Consider the following 20,554-nt stretch of genomic DNA (forward strand, 5'->3'; position numbering starts at 1 on the left):
TCAGATGTACAAGATAGTGGGTTAGACCTTAATATACTTTACAAAATGAGAAATTATTATATTTCTTGTGATATTTCCAGGACCCAGCATAGTTAATACAGTATTATTTACTATAGTCCCCATGGTGCATTTTACATCCCATGACTGTTCTGTAACTACCACTGTGTTCTCCTCGAGTGCTTCAATTTTTTTGTCTCAGTCTTTCTACTCCCCTGCTCTCTGACAGCCATTATTTTGTTCAGTGTACCTGTGAGTCTGTTTCTGGGTGTTTATTCATTTATATTGTTCTTTACATTCCACATAATTGACATTGTATGGTACATGTGTTTCTCTGCCAGACTTATTTCACTTAGCACAATACCTTCTATGTGTGTCCATGCTTTTGCAAATGTTAAGGTTCCATTCTTTTTTGTCATCCATTTATTTTCACATTTTTAATAATTTTTCTTTATTATACAATGACTCTGATCCCTTTTTCTTCATTTTAAGAGGACCCTTTCCCCCTCTTTTCTTTTTTTTTTATTTTTCTATTTTTCTGAAGTTGGAAACGGAGGCAGTCAGACTCCCGCATGCGCCCAACCGGGATCCATCCGCATGCCCACCAGGGGCCGATGCTCTGCCCATCTGCGGCATCGCTCTGTTGTAACCAGAGCCATTCTAGCGCATGAGGCAGAGGCCATAGAGCCATCCTCAGTGCCCGGGCCAACTTTGCTCCAATGGAGCCTCAGCTGCAGGAGGGGAAGAGAGAGACAGAGAGGAAAAAGAGGGAGAGGGGTGGAGAAGCAGATGGGCGCTTCTCCTGTGTGCCCTGACTGGGAATCGAACCCGGGACTCCTGCATGCCAGGCTGACACTCTACCACTGAGCCAACTGGCCAGGGCCTCTTTTTTTTTTTTTAATGAGCATGAGAGCGTGCAAGAAAGAGAGGCCTAACCAGAAGGTGGCGCAGTGGATAGAGCGTCGGACTGGGATGCCGAGGATCCAGGTTTAAGACCCCAAGGTCACCAGTTTGAGCACAGGCTCATCTGGTTTGAGCAGAGCTCACCAGCTTGGACCCAAAGTCGTTGGCTCAAGCAATGGATTACTCGGTCTGCTGAAGGCGCACAGTCAAGGCACATATGAGAAAGCAATCAATGAACAATTAAGGTGTTGCAACACAAAACTGATGATTGATGTTTCTCATCTCTCTCCGTTCCTGTCTGTCTGTCCCTATCTAACCCTCTCTCTGACTCTGTAAAAAAAAAAAGAGAGAGATAACAAACATCCACTTGTAGTCGAGTCCCTTTAGTTAGTTGTTCTGTGACTACTTTTTGTATGTGCTTGAGTAGGGGTCTTCAGCTGACACAGTGATGTCTTTCTCAAGCAAGCGACCTTGGCTCAAGCAAGCGACCTTGGCTCAAGCTTGTAATGTTGAAATCATGATGATCCCATGCTCAAGCTAGCGACCTTGATATTATTTTTTTTTTTCGTTTTTTCTTTTTTTTCTTAGAAAGGGATAGAGATGAAAAACCTCAACTCATAATTGGGGCACGTTAGTTGTTCATTGATTGCCTTCTTATATGTGCCTTTGACAGGGAGCTCCACCTGAGCCACTGACTCCTTGCACAATCCAGTGACCTTGATCTTCATGCCAGCAACCGTGGGGTTTTGAACCTTGTTCTTCAACATCACAGCCAAAACTTTATCTACTGTGCTACCACCTGGACAGGCCTGGTGTCCTTGTTCTTAAATTTTTGAGCCTGTACTTAAAAGTCAAATGAGCCCGTTCTGTGACCACAGATCTCAGGGATTGAGTCCTGGTACCTCAGCATCCCAGGTTGAAAGTCTATACACTGCACCACCACTGGCTATGCTTTTTCTTTTTCTGATATCTGTCTTCATTACTGCAGTGTCTGTGTTTTTGAACAATTACAGTGGTACCTTGAGATACTAGTTTAATTCATTCTGTAACCAAGCTCGTAAGTCAGTCAACTCATATATCAAACAAATTTCTCCCATTTAAAATAACTGAAATACATTTAATTCATTCCAGCCCTGTGAAACATCCCCAAACCATCCTAAATTATGAAAAAGACGTTTTTAATTTAGAAACACACATGTATACTTTACAAATGCATAACAAAATATATGAAATAAAAGAAAAAAGTGTTATTTAGTACTGTATTCATACCTTGGAGACAGACGAGTGCGGCTAACGGAGGTGAATGGTGGAGGAGAAAGGAGGGAGGAAGGGATGCAGGCATTGTAGACACGAAAACTAAAACTGCACTTTCTTAACACTAAATGTAAACTAAAACTGCATTTACTTTTAAGAAAACTAAAACTGCACTTTCTTTACTTAAAATGAAACCACAAAAACTTCATTGTAAAAAAAATGTGCTTTCTTAACTTTAAACTTAAACTAAGCTTAACATTATGTATTTTTTATTTAATCATCACCTGTTTTTGCCTTTTTGGCTGTATTTTCAGCACTTTCATTTGCAGGACTTTTGAATAAAAATCTACCAAAGAGGTTTGCTTTTGCCTGCCTTTTAAAATGTTACGGAAATGTGACAAACAAGTTTCATTAAAAAATGCTGAAGCAGGACCAATTGAAACTTTTTCTGGGTGTTTCTTTTCAATGAAACTTGAAAGCTTCTCCCACATTGCCAGCATGTCTTTAATTTCACTTGTAGAAATCACTTCCTCCAACTCTACCTCCTCTCACTTCTAATCTCTTGCAGAAGCTCTGTATGTTGCATCATCTGTAGCTCCTTCAACTCCTCAGTTGAGAGTTCCTCCTCATGTTCCTCAATGAGCTCATTTACGTCACCCTCATCTACCACCAGACCCATTAACTTTCTGAGGGGCACAATCTCCTCCAACAGTTCTATCTTGGTCTCAGTCTCTGGTTCAAATCCTTCGAAGTCCCTGTCTACAACAACATCAGGCTATAATGTTGTGAGTCGGGGGCACAGAGAGAGAGATCAGCAGACGAAATCATCAAGGACTAGCAAAGGACCACCGCTCGCTCAGGCAAATGGCCCCGAGTTCACGCTGTGTCCTAATTTATTCACAAGACTTCAAAAAGCTTGTTTACTGAGAAATTGGCATAACATCAAGTGTAACTTTTACTTAAAGATACATGGAGTGCACCTGCAAGATAGCTTAGTAACAACATAATATCAGAAGGCATTAATTGCTATTGCTTTTATGGCTCCCATAACATTCCTCTCCTTATCTTAAGGGATAACCTTGGAAAGTACAGAAATCTTATGAGAATGTTTTACTGAGAAAAGCCCAGCAACTGCCTTCAGTCACATAGACCTGTTTCAGTGACCTGCCTTCAAGTCACAAAACAGTTCTCTTGGCAAAACATTCTTTTCTTGTTGGCTGTGTTCCCATCCAAGGCCATGCAATGGGTTATTCCACTACACTATAACATTTTCCATGCTGAGTTCGAGGTTCTTGTAACGTCTTGCTATGCCAAGTCAATAATGCATAAACATATCATGATGTTGTAGTGATCTTTTCAAAACTCTTGAAGGGTTAGATTTGTATTCTCAGTCACCTCAAAACATCAGCGGAACAAGTGCTTTGTGTAAAGCGTTTTAAAGTTGGAAATAACCTGCTGATCCATAGGTTGCAAGACTGAAGTCATGTTGGGTAGGAGGTAGAGGACTTTCATAAATTTGAACTTATCGAGAATGTCATCTTCAAGACCAGGTGGGTGGGATGGAGTATTATCAAGGGTTAGTAATGCTTTCATTGGGAGTTTATTTTGAAGATATTCTTTACTGCAGGACCAAAGACGAAATTTACCCATTCAATAAAAAACTGCCACTTAACCCATGCCCTAGCATTGGCACACCACATAACCTGAAGTTTTTCTTTAAGAATCTTTTGAGTCTTAAAGGCCCAAGGACTTTCAGAATGATACACTAGCAGTGGCCTTACTTTACAGTCACCGCTAGCATTTGCACACAATGCAAGGGTCAGACGGTCCTTCTTGGGTCTGGCAACTTCTCCTCTGCAGTGATAAAAGTCCTCCAGGGCATTTTTTTCCAAAAAAATCCTGTTTCATCACAGGTGAACACTTATTGGGGGATGTAGCCTTCCTTTGTGATAAGCACAGCAAAACGTGTGATGTACTCTTCAGCTGCCTTAACGTCAGCACTCACAGCTTCACCATGCCTCACCACCGAGTGGATGCCAGATCTCTTCTTGAAATTTTCAAACCAGCCATGACTTGACTTAAACATATCTTCTGCTGCCTCTTTTGAGGTTGATGGTTCTTTCTTCTTCAAGTCACCATCAATAATATGTGCCTTTTCACATATTACAGTCTCCATCACTGTATCTCCTGCCAGCTCTTTCTCTTTCACCCACACAAGCAGAAGCTTCTCCATTTCTTCATGGATATTTGTTCTTAATTGGGACAGAATTGTAGTTCCTTTCACTGGATTTGTGCTTTTGATGGCATCCTTTTGTTTAAGGATGGTACAAATTGTAGATGTATTGCAGTTGTACAGCCTTGCCAGTTCAATCACTCATACACCATGCTCATGTTTTTCTATTATTTCTTGCTTTACTTCTATCAACATCATACTCTTCTTCTCACCACTGTCCTTTACACTCACTTTCTTCGGCCCCATGATAGCACACAAAAAAAGTTAGTAAAAAACGCAAAAATGATGCAAGAACAAGTATAGTGCACGAGATTTGACTTGATTCTGTGGGTAACATGTGAGAAAGAACGAAATGCTGGCATTGTGCTGCCGATACTGGACCCATGCACCAACACGCCAACTAGCAGCAGCTTCCCAAATCACGACTCATATCTCGGAATTTTGCTTGGATCTCGAACAAAAATACGAGAGAGTCGAAGCTCGTATCTTTAAAAAGAAAATTGTATGTTAGTCTGCTCGTATCTCAAAGTACCACTGTACTCACTTTTTTTAAAGTAGTCTACAATGCATTAACCAGGAACTACCATTCTGGTGGCACTCTGTCATGCAAAACAAAAACAGTCTCTCAGGAAGCAGCAAAGCAACCAGTTCATGGAACATACAGCACTGTCAATTCTGTTTCTTGAGAAGAAACTGGTAATTGGGAATTTTCTTTTTTTTTTTTTTTTTTTTTTGTATTTTTCTGAAGTTGGAAATGGGGAGGCAGTGAGACTCCCGCATGCGCCCCCCCGGGATCCACCCAGCATGCCCACCAGGAGGCGATGCTCTGCCCATCTGGGGCATCACTCTGTTGCAACCAGAGCCATTCTAGCGTCTGAGGTAGAGGCCATAGAGCATCCTCAGCACCCGGGCCAACTTTGCTCCAATGAAGCCTTGGCTGTGGGAGGGGAAGAGAGAGATAGAGAGGAAGAAGAGGGGGAGGGGTGGAGAAGCAGATGGGCGCTTCTCCTGTGTGCCCTGGCTGGAAATTGAACCCAGGACTCCTGCATGCCAGGCCAACACTCTACCACTGAGCCAACTGGCCAAGGCTGGTAATTGGAAATTTTCTTATATCACCAGTGTGTGCTTGGGTGTTTCAGCAGATACTGTCAGAAATGGAAGTAAATTTTTATTCCTCTCTGATGTGACTTTTTTTTTATTGTTACCTTTCTTGGTTTAGTTTTGAACTTTTCTTGTGTGTGTGACAGAGACAGAGTCAGAGAGAAGGACAGATAGAGACAGACAGACAGGAAGGGAGAGAGACGAGAAGCATCAATTTTTTGTTGCAGCATCTTTTTTTTAATAAATTTTTATTAATGTTAATGGGATGACATTAATAAATCAGGGTACATATATTCAAAGAAAACATGTCTAGGTTATCTTGTCATTAAAGTATGTTGCATACCCCTCGCCCAGAGTCAGATTTTCCTCTGTCACCCTCTATCTAGATTTCTCTGTGCTCCTCCCCCTCCCCCTAACTCTCTCCCTCCTTCCCTCCTGCGTCCTCCCTCCCCCCACCCCTGGTAACCACCACACTCTTGTCCATGTCTCTTAGTCTCATTTTTATGTTCCACCAATGTATGGAATCATGTAGTTCTTGTTTTTTCTGATTTACTTATTTCACTCCGTATAATGTTATCAAGATCCCACCATTTTGCTGTGAATGATCTGATGTCATCATTTCTAATGGCTGAGTAGTATTCCATAGTGCAGGGGTCTCAAACTCGCGGCCTACGGGCCGCATGCGGGCCGCCGAACAATTTTGTGCAGCCCACAGACTAATCCACGAAGTTCAAAATATTTTGGATAAAATTAAGTAAGCCTAGGGGCCTACTTGTATTTTTCATTTCTCTAGCATCCTAGCTAGATATTAGCTTAGTTAACAGCAGTTGTGATGCGAACTACAGTTTCTGGTCGTTTTGTGACACTGAGTAAACTGCATGTTGTACAATTGTGCTTGTTGTACTGATTTTTTTTTGTTTTCAACTGCAGTGAGAAAAATGTTGCATAACAGTTGCCTTTTGTAGACCTAGTGCGGCCCGCTGAACGGCTGTGATCTTGCTCTGTGGCCCACATGCTGAGTTGAGTTTGAGACCCCTGCCATAGTGTATATGTGCCACATCTTCTTTATCCAGTCTTCTATTGAAGGGCTTTTTGGTTGTTTCCATGTCTTGGCCACTGTGAACAGTGCTGCAATGAACATGGGGCTACATGTGTCTTTACGTATCAATGTTTCTGAGGTTTTGGGGTATATACCCAGTAGAGGGATTGCTGGGTCATAGGGTAGTTCTATTTGAAGTTTTTTGAGGAACCACCATACTTTCCTCCATAATAGTTGTACTACTTTACATTCCCACCAACAGTGGATGAGAGTTCCCTTTTCTCCAAAGCCTCTCCAACATTTGCTATTACCCGTCTTGTTGATAATAGCTAATCTAACAGGGGTGAGGTGGTATCTCATTGTAGTTTTGATTTGTATTTCTCTAATAACTAATGAAGCTGAGCATCTTTTCATATATCTGTTGGCCATTTGTATTTCTTCCTGGGTGAAGTGTCTGTTCATGTCCTCTTCCCATTTTTTTATTGGATTGTTTGTTTGTTTGTTGTTGAGTTTTATGAGTTCTTTGTAAATTTTGGATATTAGGCTTTTATCTGAGCTGTTGTTTGAAAATAACATTTCCCATTTAGTTGGCTGTCTGTTTATTTTGATATCAGTTTCTCTTGCTGAGCAAAAACTTTTTATTCTGATATAGTCCCATTCATTTATCTTTGCCTTCACTTCTCTTGCCATTGGAGTCAAGTTCATAAAATGTTCTTTAAAACCCAGGTCCATGAGTTTAGTACCTATGTCTTCTTCTATGTACTTTATTGTTTCAGGTCTTATATTTAGGTCTTTGATCCATTTTGAATTAATTTTAGTACATGGGGACAAGCTGTAGTCGAGTTTCATTCTTTTGCATGTGGCTTTCCAGTTTTCCCCACACCATTTGTTGAAGAGGCTTTCTTTTCTCCATTGTGTGTTGTTGGCCCCTTTATCAAAGATTATTTGACCATATATATGTGGTTTTATTTCTGGGCTTTCTATTCTGTTCCATTGGTCTGAGTGTCTATTTTTCTGCCAATACCATGCTGTTTTGATTATCGTGGCCCTATAATATAGTTTAAAGTCAGGTATTGTAATGCCCCCAGCTTCATTCTTTTTCCTTAGGATTGCTTTGGCTATTCGGGGTTTTTTATAGTTCCATATAAATCTGATGATTTCTTGTTCCATTTCTTTAAAAAATGTCATAGGAATTTTGATGGGAATTGCATTAAATTTACATATTTCTTTGGGTAATATGGCCATTTTAATTATATTTATTCTCCTATCCAAGAACAAGGAATATTTTTACATCTCATTGTGTCTTTTTCTATTTCTCTTAACAATGCCTTGTAGTTTTTGTTATATAGGTCCTTTACATTCTTTGTTATGTTTATTCCTAGGTATTTTATTTTTTTTGTTGCAATCGTGAAGGGGATTATATTTTTGAGTTCGTTTTCTAATATTTTATTGTTGGCATATAGAAAGGCTATGGACTTTTGTATGTTAATTTTGTATCCTGCGACCTTCCTGTATTGGTTTATTGTTTCTAGTAATCTTTTTGTGGAGTCCTTCGGGTTTTCGATGTATAGGATCATATCATCAGCAAAAAGTGATACCTTTACTTCTTCTTTTCCAATATGGATGCCTTTTATTTCTTTGTCTTGTCTGATTGCTCCGGCCAGAACTTCTAGCACCACGTTAAATAAGAGTGGAGAGAGTGGACAACCCTGTCTTGTTCCTGATGTAAGGTGGAAAGTCCTCAGTTTTATGCCATTTAATATGATGTTGGCTGATGGTTTATCATATATGGCCTTTATCATGTTGAGATATTTTCCTTCTATACCCATTTTGTTGAGAGTCTTAAACAAAATTGTGTTGTATTTTATCAAAAGCCTTTTCTGCATCTATTGATAAGATCATGTGGTTTTTGTTCTTTGTTTTGTTGATATGGTGTATTACGTTAATCGTTTTGCATATGTTGAACTATTCTTGAGATTCTGGGATGAATCCCACTTGATCATGATGTATTATTTTTTTAATATGTTGTTGTATTCGATTTGCCAGTATTTTGTTTAGTATTTTAGCATCTGTATTCATTAGAGATATTGGTCTGTAGTTTTCTTTCTTTGTGCCATCCTTGCCAGATTTCGGTATGAGAGTTATGTTGGCCTCATAAAATGTGTTTGGAAGTATTGCTTCTTCTTCAATTTTTTTGAAGACTTTGAGTAGAATAGGAACCAAGTCTTCTTTGAATGTTTGATAGAATTCACTAGTATAACTGTCTGGGCCTGGACTTTTATTTTTGGGGAGGTTTTTAATAGTTTTTTCTATTTCCTCCCTGCTGATTGGTCTGTTTAGGCTTTCTGCTTCTTCTTGACTCAGTCTAGGAAGGTTGTATTGTTCTAGGAATTTATCCATTTCTTCTAGATTGTTGTATTTGGTAGCATATAGTTTTTCATAGTATTCTACAATAATTCTTTGTATATCTATGATGTCTGTGGTGATTTCTCCTCTTTCATTTTGGATTTTATTTATTTGAGTCCTGTGCCTTTTTTCCTTGGTGAGTCTTGCCAAGGGTTTGTCAATTTTGTTGATCTTTTCAAAGAACCAGATCCTTGTTTTATTGATTTTTTTCTATAGTTTTTCTGTTCTCTATTTCATTTATTTCTGCTCTGATTTTTATTATCTTCTTTCTTTGGCTGGTTTTGGGTTGTCTTTGTTCTTTTTCTAGTTCCTTAAGGTGTGAAGTTAAGTGGTTTACTTGGGCTCTCTCTTGTTTGTTCATATAGGCCTGAAGTGATATGAACTTTCCTCTTATTACTGCTTTTGCTGCATCCCAGAGATTCTGATATGTCGTATTGTCATTTTCATTTGTCTGTATATATCTTTTGATCTCTGCGCTTATTTCTTCTTTGACCCATTCATTTTTTAGAAGTATGTTGTTTAGTTTCCACATTTTTGTGGGTTTTTCCCCCTCTTTTTTGCAGTTGAATTCTAGTTTCAAGGCTTTATGATCAGAGAATATGCTTGGTACAATTTCAGTTTTTCTAAATTTGCTGATATTGTCTTTGAGGCCCAACATATGGTCAATTCTTTTTTTTTTTAATTTTTTTTAAAATTTTTATTTTATTTATTCATTTTAGAGAGGGAGAGAGAAAGACACAGAGAGAGAGAGAGAGAGAGAGAGACAGGGGGAGGAGCTGGAAGCATCAACTCCCATATGTGCCTTGACCAGGCAAGCCCAGGTTTCGAACCGGCGACCTAAGCATTCCAGGTCGACGTTTATCCACTGCGCCACCACAGGTCAGGCATATGGTCAATTCTTGAGAATGTTCCATGTACACTAGAGAAAAATGCATACTCTGTCGCTTTGGGATGAAGTGTCCTGTAGATGTCTATCATATCCAGGTGTTCTAGTATTTCGTTTAAGGCCAATATATCTTTATTGATTCTCTGTTTGGATGACCGCTCTAGAGCCATCAGCGGTGTATTGAGGTCTCCAAGTATGATTGTATTTTTGTCAGTTTTTGTTTTAAGGTCAATAAGTAGCTGTCATATATTTTGGTACTCCTTGGTTTGGTGCATATATATTAAAGATTGTTGTGTCTTCTTGATTCAGTGTGCCCTTAATCATTATAAAATGACCATTTTTGTCTCTTGAGTACTTTTTCTGTCTTGTAGTAAGCATTATTAGATATGAGTATTGCAACACCTGCTTTTTTGGGGGTGTTTGCTTGGAGTATTGTTTTCCAGCCCTTCACTGTGAATTTGTTTTTATTCTTGTTGCTTAGATGTGTTTCTTGTAGGCAGCATACAGTTAGATTTTCTTTTTTAATCCATTCTGCTACTCTGTGTCTTTTTATTGGTAAATTTAATCCATTTACATTTAGTATAATTATTGACACTTGTGTGTTCCCTATTGCCATTTTATAAATTGCTTTCTGTTAGTTTTGTATCTTGTTTTTTGTTTTTGTTTTTGTTTTGTTTTTTTTAGTTTTGTATCTTGTTTGATTCTTCTCTTTTGTTTTTCTATCATTTGTTTTTGTTTGTTTGTATTCCATATTTCTTTCCTCTATTGCTACCTTTTTTAAATCAAGTGTTTTTGTGGTGGTTTTTTCAAGGGTGATTACCATTAAGTAATGAAAAGGGTACCTACCATATTCATTGTAGTACCCTATCTTATGAGTATTTCTGCGCTTCATCGTCCTTTGCTACTGTTAATCTTCATCCTCTCCCCCCTCTTTTTCTTTTGTTGTCACAGTATAAATTTGGTTTTATTGTGTTCTTGGTGGAGCTGTTACTTGTGGTTTGGTTTTGTTTTGTTCTTTGAATCTGGTTGGAAAACCCCCTTTAGTATTTCCTGGAGTGGGGGCTTTCTGATGATAAATTCTCTCATCTTTTCTGTATTTGTGAATGTTTTTATATCTCCTTCGTACTTGAAGGATAGCTTTGATGGGTATGGTATTCTTGGCTGAAAGTTCCTCTTTTTCAGGGCTTTAAATATTGGGGTCCACTCTCTTCTAGCTTGTAGAGTTTCTGCTGAGAAATCTGATGATAATCTAATAGGCCTTCCTTTATATGTTGTACTCTTCTTTTCCCTGGCTGCCTTGAGAATTTTTTCTTTGTCATTGGTTTGTGTCATCTTCATTATGATGTGCCTTGGAGTGGGTTTGTTGGGGTTAAAAAAACTCAGTGTTCTGTTTGCTTCTTGAATTTGAGGCTTTAGTTCTTTCTGCAGGCTTGGGAAGTTCTCGTCTATTATTTGTTTGAGTATGTTCTCCATTCCATTTTCTTTCTCTTCTCCCTCTGATATACCTATTATTCATATTTTATTCTTTCTGATGGAGTCAGATAATTCCTGTAGGGCTTTCTCGTTTTTTATTATTTTTGAGTCTCCTCTCTGTTGTGCCTCAAGTTGCTTGTCTTCTATTTCACTAATCCTATCTTCTATCTGGCCTGTTCTATTAGCTAAGCTTGTTACCTCGTTTTTCAGCTCGTGAATTGAGTTTTTCATTTCTGTTTGATTTGTTTTTATAGTTTCAATTTCCTTGGTAATACATTCTTTGTGATCGTTGAGTTGTTTTCTGATCTCCCTAAATTGCCTTTCTGTGTTTTCTTGTTTATCTCTGAGTATTTTTAGGATTTCTATTTTAAATTCTCTGTCATTTAGCTCCAAGGTTTCCAATATGTTAAATCTTTTCTCCATAGATTTTTCCACATCTATTTGTGTTACCTCTCTATCTTTTGTATCCATAATATTCGATTTCCTTTTTCTTATTGGCATCTGAGGGTGGTCGTGTTGATAGCACTAATTAGAATTAATAAAGAATAAAAAGTTAAAAAAAGGAAAAAAGTAAAACACCCCACACAAAAAAAAACCCAGTAATAATTTATTATTTCCCCCTTTTTTCTTTCTTCTCTTCCTCTCCTCTCCCCTCTTTAGGGAAATATCGTGATGACCTGTGAATTATATTATGCTAAATGGAACAAAAACTGCCTATAACGGAGGGCCTGATTTGGGGTGAAGAGTTCAAGGGGCAAAAAAGGGAGTAGGGACCTACTAAATGCAAAAAAAATGAGAAAATCTTAGACAAGTATAAAATGATTTGCTTGTAAGTGATGGTCCACTAAGAGATATAATGAGAGGGATAAGAGGGAAACAGAAAAAAGGATAAAAAAAATAATAAAGAAGAAAAAAAAATAAAAATAATAAGTAAAAATCTGTTGTATTAAGTGGAGCAAAGACTAAATACAATGGAGACCTTGGGTTGGGAGGAATGCTCATGAGTTAAAAAGCAACATAAAAAGTACCCAAAATGCCACAAAAACAAACAAACAAAAGAAAACCAAAAACAAAAGCAAAAAAAAAAAACAAAAACAAAAATAATTTGAGTCCTAAATTAAATCATTTGTTCGTGATTGAGGATTGAATGGGAGGAAAAGTAAAAGGAGAAAAGAAGAAACGAATAGAAAGGAAAAAATAAGAAAAAGAGAAAAACAAAGGAAGAAAAAAAGGAAAAGAAAAAAAAAAAAAAGGGGAGAGAGTGAGAGTTAAGGGTTTTGGAGTGTAACCCTAAAGGAGAGTAAGGATGAAGAAAAGAAATAAAATGTAACACTCATGGGTAGTGTAGTTCAAGAAAAGGGAAGCATAAGATGGGCAGAGAATACAAGGACCAAGGTGAAGGAAATAGAAATAGTAATGATAAAGGCAATAAGATAGAAGAAACAAACAACAACAATGAAAAAATAGTGGAACAAGTTATAAAGTCTGTGGATTTTTCTTGATTTTGAGAGGTTAACTTCTCCTTTTTCTTTTCTCTCCCTCTTCCTGGTTGGTGACTCTGTACCCCAGGCTCTGCCCCTGTGTCATGCTTAGGTAGGGATTTGCAGTTGATGGGATTCTATGGCAATGTCATATAATTGGCTTTAGTCTCGGTGGTAGTTAAGGTTTGTTGGCGTTTGCAGGGTCCAACAATGAGAGAGTTTGCTTTCCCGGAGTCTCTCTCCTAGTCTCCCCTTCCTGAATTCGCAGTCTGGTGATCCAGCTATGAGGCTGCCCCTGCTTCTGCCTGGGGAGTAAGAGGCTCAAAGAGCTGGGAAATCCTCACTCTATCCCCACTCAGTGCAAGGCTCTGGGAAAGGCTCTGGCAGTCAGAGCCTCCAGCGTAATCAAGCGGGGCTGGGAGTCAATTGTTGTCAAGGTGACTGTTCAGCGCCTAGCAATCAGTTGGACCTCTCAACCCAGGCTTTCCACACTTTGTAGCCTGTTTTGGCTGGGAAGAAGAGGTACTAGTCGCTGCTTGCTGTATAGATCTTAACATTTGCCAAGTCCCTCTTGTTAGCGTATATCCCTGAATATGGAGGCTCTGTCAATCAGAAGTTGCCGCCGCCCCTTTAGTGAGAGGCACTAAAAAATATCACGCCTCTTGTCTTGGATCGAGAGAGATCTTATCAAGTAGAGCCCCGTGGGTGTGCAGATTTCGTGGGTTAAGCTAATTTCAGTGATTGGATCCGCAGCTGTGTTCCAGAAAGTATTTCAAGCTGCCGGCACGCCCCTCCCCCAATGCTTGATTGTTAGCTTGAATGGCTGGGTGAGGTGCCCCGCCCACGGAGAGAATCTCCAGAGTAGGGAAGATAGCTTTGGCACCCTTTCCGCTTGCCTTGCCGCTGGTGGCTGGGGTGCACTGGGCACACGGGAGAATGGGGCACTCTGGGTGTGCAGGTGAGTGGGTGCTCTGGGCGTGTGGGCGAGTGGGACGTTCAGGGCACATGGGCGAATGGCGTGCTCTGGGCACCGGTGGCTGGGGACTCTCACTCGCAGTACGCGGGCCGCTGGGGACGCTGGCGGTGCAAGGGAGCTCGCTCTGTGACCGGACCGCAGCACAGGGTGCGTGTGCGTGGCTTCTCACGGCACGCCGGCGGCTGCTGGCAGCGCTCAGACTGTTGCTCCCCAAGTGTGGGCAGGCAGTTGCACACGTGGGTTGACTCAGCACAGGTGTACTCCCTCCTCGGCTTGAATGAACGTCCGTGCGGTAGTTAGCTTCCTCCACACCTTCAGCTCCGACCCGTCTCTCAGATTCAAGTTATAACAGTCCTTTCGCTTTCAGTGTGTGTGGAACTCCAGAATGCTCCGAGGATAAATTTTTCTGTTTCTAGTTGATAAATTTGTTGAGATTTTGGGGAGATCTGTTGGATGCGCTGCTCACAGCGCCATTTCCGTGACGTCCTGTTGCAGCACCTTAATTGTTCATTGATTGCCTTCTCATATGTGCTTTGACCAGGGGGCTACAGCAGACTGAGTGACCCCTTGCTTGAGCTAGTGACCTTGGGCTCAAGCTGGTGAGCTTTGCTCAAACCAGATGAGCCCGCGCTCACGCTAGCAACCTCAAAGCCTCAAAACTGGGTCCTTGGCATCCCAGTCTAACACTCTATCCACTGCGCCACTCCCTGGTCAGGCTACCTTTGAACTCAACCTGCCTTTAGAATTCTTAAAATGCAATTTTGTCAATAATTGCTGGTATGTCTATTTACCTTGTGTGATAACTGTGAACATTTATTTTTATATCTTTCAGCTATGGCATTTGAAGAGAACCAGACATTAGAAAAGCCAGGAATAGTAGATTTCTTCTCTAAAACAATACTGGTAAGGTGTGGAAGGTGTGGTTTTGATAATTTAAACTTAATGAAAGCCTTGGAATTTTAGGAAGAGTGATGAGAAGAAAGGATGTTAATATGGACAGAACTATCCTGTGGCAATTATTTTTTGTATTATTTATTTAGACAGAAAACAATGGGGGGGAGAGAGAGTAACAGACAGAAACATTGATCTTTTTCTGTATGTGCCCTGACCAGGGATTGAGCCTGCAACCTTTGCATACCTGGATGACATTAAAACCAGCGCAGGTTGTCGGCCACAGTGGGACAGTCATTATTATTAATTTTTAATTGTTTATTCCACTCTGGCCTGTTAACCACTTAGTTGGTTAATAGCATTGTCCTGAAACAACAAGGTTGTGGATTTCATTCCTGGTAAGGGCACACAGGAAAGCAACCAATGAGTGGATGACAGGGTAGAACAACAAGTGAATGCTTTCTTCCTCCTCCTCTTCTCTTTCTCCCTGCCTCTTTCTGTCACTCTGAAAATAAAAAAGATATTGAGCCCTGCCTGGAGAGGTCAGTTGGAGGGTTGTCCCGGAGCACAGACATTGCTGGTCTGATTCCCCAGTCAAGGCTCATACAGGAGCAGCTCAGTGTTCCTATTTTTGTCTCCCTGCTTCTCTGAAAAAAGGAAAAGAACACATTGCATTGATTTTAGTGAAAAAGGGGAAGGGAGAGAGGTGGAGAAAAACAAGAACATCGATCTGCTCTTTTATGTGCCCAGACAGGGAGTCTCTAACCAGCAACCTCTGTGCTTTGGGATTATGCCAGAGGTCCACAAACTATGGCCTGTGGATGGCATGTGGCCCCCTGAGGCCATTTATCCAACCCTCCCCCACTGCACTTCTGGAAGGGGCACCTCTTTCATTGGTGGTCAGTGAGAGGAACATAGTTCCCATTGAAATACTGGTCAGTTTGTTGATTTAAATTTACTTGTTCTTTATTTTAAATATTGTATTTGTTCCTGTTTTGTTTTTTTACTTTAAAATAAGATATGTGTAGTGTGCATAGGTGCCGGGGTCCAGCCCCGGGGGGAGGATCCAGGGGTCCCACAGGAGGAGACGGCGTCGGCGAAAATCGAGTGAGAGAGCCGAATTCTTTTCTTTTTTTATTCTCTGGTTAGCATTTACTGCCAGGCATCTCCGCCAATGGCTGGTCTAACTTTACTTTTTATGCACACACACTAAGTTACAATCACATGGTATTTTGAATACATCATTGTTTTAGTTTCACTATGGTTACATATTTTTAGATAACAGTTAATTCATATCTATAAGCTACAAGTCAGGTGGTAAGTTATTCAAAGTACAGTTATACAATAACTTGAATAGTAATAACAATATCGGTACAAACTTCTAAAAGATTAGTACTAATTAATAACTATTTTACTGTTGTTGTGAGTAAAGGGCGCAGAAAGAGATAGCAGACGAAATCACCAAGGACTAGCAGAGGACCACCGCTTGCTCAGGCAAATAGCCTTGAGTTCATGTAGTGTCCTAATTCTTTTTTCACAAGACTACAAAAGGCTTGCTATTTAAGAAATTGTCATAACATCAAGAGTAACTTTTGCTTAAAGATATATAGAGTGCACCTGCAAGATAGCTTAGTAGCAACATAATATCAGAAGGCATTAATTGCTATTGCTGCTATGAATCCCACCACATTCCTCTCCTTATTCTTGGAAAATACAAAAATCTCATGAGAATGTTTTACTGAGAAAAGCCCAGCAACTGTCTTCAGTGACAAAACAAGTCTTTTAACAAAACATTCTTTACTAGCCAGCTGCACTCCTATCCAAGGCCACGCAACAGGCCACTCTACTACACCTTACCTAAGATTCTAATGTCTAGTTAAACTTTATTCATTAACTATATTTATACACTAGTTAAGTTCTAACTTTATTCTTTCTAACATGATTAATAAGAAGAAGTTCTCCTACAAACTTAACCCTTTATGAAGGATATCATGGCCAGCCTCTTATGTTTATGAGCCCAGTTCAAGGGGCTTACAAGCTTTTCTGTGAAACTTACACCTTCTGTCTCGTTTCCAATGAAATTACTACAAATCTACAGGAAAAGCACGATACTATTATCCCTGTGCTACAAATAATAGCACACACCCAGAAAAGGGGAGATATAAGGCCAGATTAATTCAAAAGATTAAAGGGGGAAGTATCGTTGTGCCTATCCTTTGCGGTGACTTTGTCAACCCGCAGCTGTTGGTCTTTACTGCGGTGACTCTATCTTCTTTTGCTGTGACTTTGTCAACCAGCAGTTGTGAATCTTCTCCTGCTGTGACCTAGTTAGCCAGCATTAGTGAATCGGCTCCCGACACATAGGGATTTGTTCGTAGTTTTTTTTATAGTCTGGCCCTCCAGCGGTCTGAGGGACAGTGAACTGGCTGGCCCCTTGTGTAAAAAGTTTGGGGACCCCTCAATTATGTTCTAACTAGTTGAGCTATCGGCAGTACACTTATTTGTGAATAACTCTTTGTTTTTTATATAGGTCACAAATATACATTTAGGGAACTTTCTATTTAAGTCAGCTACATTGTAAATCAATTACTTTCTAAAAATAAAGATTGGCCCTGGATGGTTTCCTCACTGGTAGAACATAGGCCCAGTGTATGTATGTACTGATTCCTGATCAGGGCACACAGAAGAACAACTCTTTGCTTCTCCCCTCCTCTTTCTCTTTATTCTTGCTCTCTCTCTCTCTCTCTGTCTTTCCCTTCCACGGCCAGGGCTGGATTGGTTGAGAGAGTTGATCTCATTCACTAAGAAAGGGTCCATGGCCACTGCTCTAGGTGCTTAAAAAAATGGCTTCATTGCTGAGCACTGGAACAATGACCCCAGATGGGTAAAGCATAATCATCTAGTGAGTTTGCCATGTGGATTTAAGCCAGGACACATGTGGGACTCTGTCTCTGCCTCCTGTCCTCTCACTAAAATAAAAAACAATTATATAAAAAGATCAAAAACTATTCTTTACTATTTCATATTTTTTGGATAAAAAAATCTGAAAAAGCTAGGATTGTATATAATCTGTGGAGTAGTCATTCAATTTGTTTTTCAAATGTTTATAATTCCAATGTCTGTCATTTTTATAAACTTTGGAACAAATTTTATAAGCCAGCATGGTTTACTAGGTATTGCAGAGTAGTTATTTTGGAATAAGTGTACATGTTAAATGAAATTATACCTTTCACTAAAGGCTTTTCTATCTTCAGTAATTACTAGAGTACACATAATGGAGACAAAAGTTATCAGTGCAATGAACTTTGGAAAAACTTCAAACAAGAAGCAGTTCATACTCAAAATGAGAAAACTCTGTTTCCAGAGAACCATTTTGAACACAGAAGAGTGTTTGACCAAATGTCACATTCTAATATTCATCAGGTCATTCATGTTGTGGAGATAACGAATAAACAAAGTAAATGTGTCAAATTTTTTAAGCAATGTTCAAATCATACTGAAGATAAGAACATTCATACTGAAGAGGAAGCTTCCTCAATTCTTTATAACCATCAGAAAATTCATACTGGAGAGGTATTTCATGAATGTTTAGAATGTGGCAAAACCTTTAAGTGGTTCTCACAGTTTACTATACATCAAAGAACTCACATGGGAGAAAAACCATACAAATGTACAGAATGTGGCAAAGCCTTTAGCAAGTCATCGACTCTTACTCAACATCAGAGAGTGCATACTGGTGAGAAGCTCTATCAATGTAGAGAATGTGGCAAAGCCTTTAGCCATTTCTCAAGTCTTACAAGGCATCAGAGAATTCATACTGGAGAGCGGTCTCAGTCTCATAAATGTTTAGAATGTGGCAAAACCTTTATGGAAAACTCAAAGCTTATTATACATCAAAGAGTTCACACAGGAGAGAAACCATACAAATGTAGAGAATGTGGCAAAGCCTTTAGGCAATCCTCAGCTCTTACTCTACATCAAAGAACTCACACGGGAGAAAAACCGTACAAATGTAGAGAATGTGGTAAAGCCTTTATTGATTCCTCAACTCTTACTGTACATCAAAGAAGTCATACAGGAGAGAAACCATACAAATGTACAAAATGTGGCAAGGCCTTTAGGCAATCCTCAACTCTTACTCTACATCAAAGAAGTCATACAGGAGAGAAACCATACAAATGTAGAGAATGTGGCAAAAACTTTATGCGAAACTCAAACCTTATTATACATCAAAGAGTTCACACAGGAGAGAAACCATACCAATGCAGGCAATGTGGCAAAGCCTTTAACTATTCCTCTGCTCTTACTGAACATCAAAGAATTCACACGGGAGAAAAACCATACAAATGTACAGAATGTGGCAAAGCCTTTAGCAAGTCATCGACTCTTACTAAACATCAGAGAGTGCATACTGGTGAGAAGCTCTGTCAATGTAGAGAATGTGGCAAAGCCTTTAGCCATTTCTCAAGTCTTACAAGGCATCAGAGAATTCATACTGGAGAGCGGTCTCAGTCTCATAAATGTTTAGAATGTGGCAAAACCTTTTTCCGGAACTTGCACCTTACTGTACATCAAAGAACTCACACCAGAGAGAAATCATACAATTGCAGACAATGTGACAAAGCCTTCAGAAGTTCATCAGACCTTACAAAACATCAGAGAGTTCATACTGGAGAGAAGTCCCATAAATGTTTAGAATGTGGCAAAACCTTTATGCAAAACTCACAGCTTATTATACATCAAAGAGTTCACACGGGAGAGAAACCATACAAATGTAGAGAATGTGGCAAAGCCTTTAGCCAATCATCAACTCTTACTGTACATCAAAGAAGTCATACAGGAGAGAAACCGTACAAATGTAGAGAATGTGGCAAGGCCTTTAGGCAATCCTCAACTCTTACTATACATCAAAGAAGTCATACAGGAGAGAAACCGTACAAATGTAGAGAATGTGGCAAGGCCTTTAGGCAATCCTCAACTCTTACTCTACATCAAAGAAGTCATACAGGAGAGAAACCGTACAAATGTAAAGAATGTGGCAAAACCTTTATGCAAAACTCACAGCTTATTATACATCAAAGAGTTCACACGGGAGAGAAACCATACCAATGCAGGCAATGTGGCAAAGCCTTTAACTATTCCTCTGCTCTTACTGTACATCAAAGAACTCACACGGGAGAAAAACCGTACAAATGTAGAGAATGTGGTAAAGCCTTTATTGATTCCTCAAGTCTTACTGTACATCAAAGAACTCACACAGGAGAGAAGCCATACAAATGCAGACAATGTGGCAAAGCATTTAGCTGTTCTTCAGATCTTATTAAACATCAGAGAGTTCATACTGGAGAGAGGTCCCATAAATGTTTGGAATGTGGCAAAATGTTTACAACTTCCTCAGTTCTTAAAAATCATCAGAGAATTCATAGGGAGAGAGGTCACATAAATGCTTAGAATGTGGAAAAGGCTTTAACTATTCCTCTGCTCTTACTATACATCAAAGGACTCACACAGGAGAGAAACTATATGAATGCAAACAATGTGGCAAAGCCTTTATTGATTCCTCAACTCTTACTATACATCAAAGAACTCACATAAAAGAGAAACCATATAAATGCAGACAATGTGGCAAAGCCTTTAGAAGTTTGTCAGAACTTAGTAAACATCAGAAAGTTCACAGTGGAGAGAGGTCTCATAAATGTTTAGAATGTGGCAAAACCTTTATGCAAAACTCACAGCTTACTGTACATCAAAGAACTCACACAGAAGAGAAATTATATAAATGCAGACAATGTGGCAAAGCCTTTAGAAGGTCATCAGATCTTAGTAAACATCAGAAAGTTCATACTGGAGAGAAGTCTCATAAGTGTTTAGAATGAAGCAAAACCTTTAGAAGTTCCTCAGTTCTTAAGAACCA

At 39.5% G+C, this 20,554-nt stretch overlaps 1 protein-coding gene across 1 annotated transcript in view; it reads left to right on the forward strand.

Moving 5' to 3' along the window:
- Window positions 1-20,554, forward strand: part of LOC136331919 (zinc finger protein 420-like) — a 44,328-nt gene that overhangs the window by 15,004 nt on the left and 8,770 nt on the right. The window contains 3 exon segments of the mRNA XM_066271084.1: window positions 14,582-14,652; window positions 17,905-20,062; window positions 20,065-20,554. Coding sequence (XP_066127181.1) covers window positions 14,582-14,652; window positions 17,905-20,062; window positions 20,065-20,554 — 2,719 coding nt within the window.

This window comes from Saccopteryx bilineata, chromosome 3, assembly GCF_036850765.1.
Source record: "Saccopteryx bilineata isolate mSacBil1 chromosome 3, mSacBil1_pri_phased_curated, whole genome shotgun sequence".
Taxonomy (NCBI): Eukaryota; Metazoa; Chordata; class Mammalia; order Chiroptera; family Emballonuridae; genus Saccopteryx; species Saccopteryx bilineata.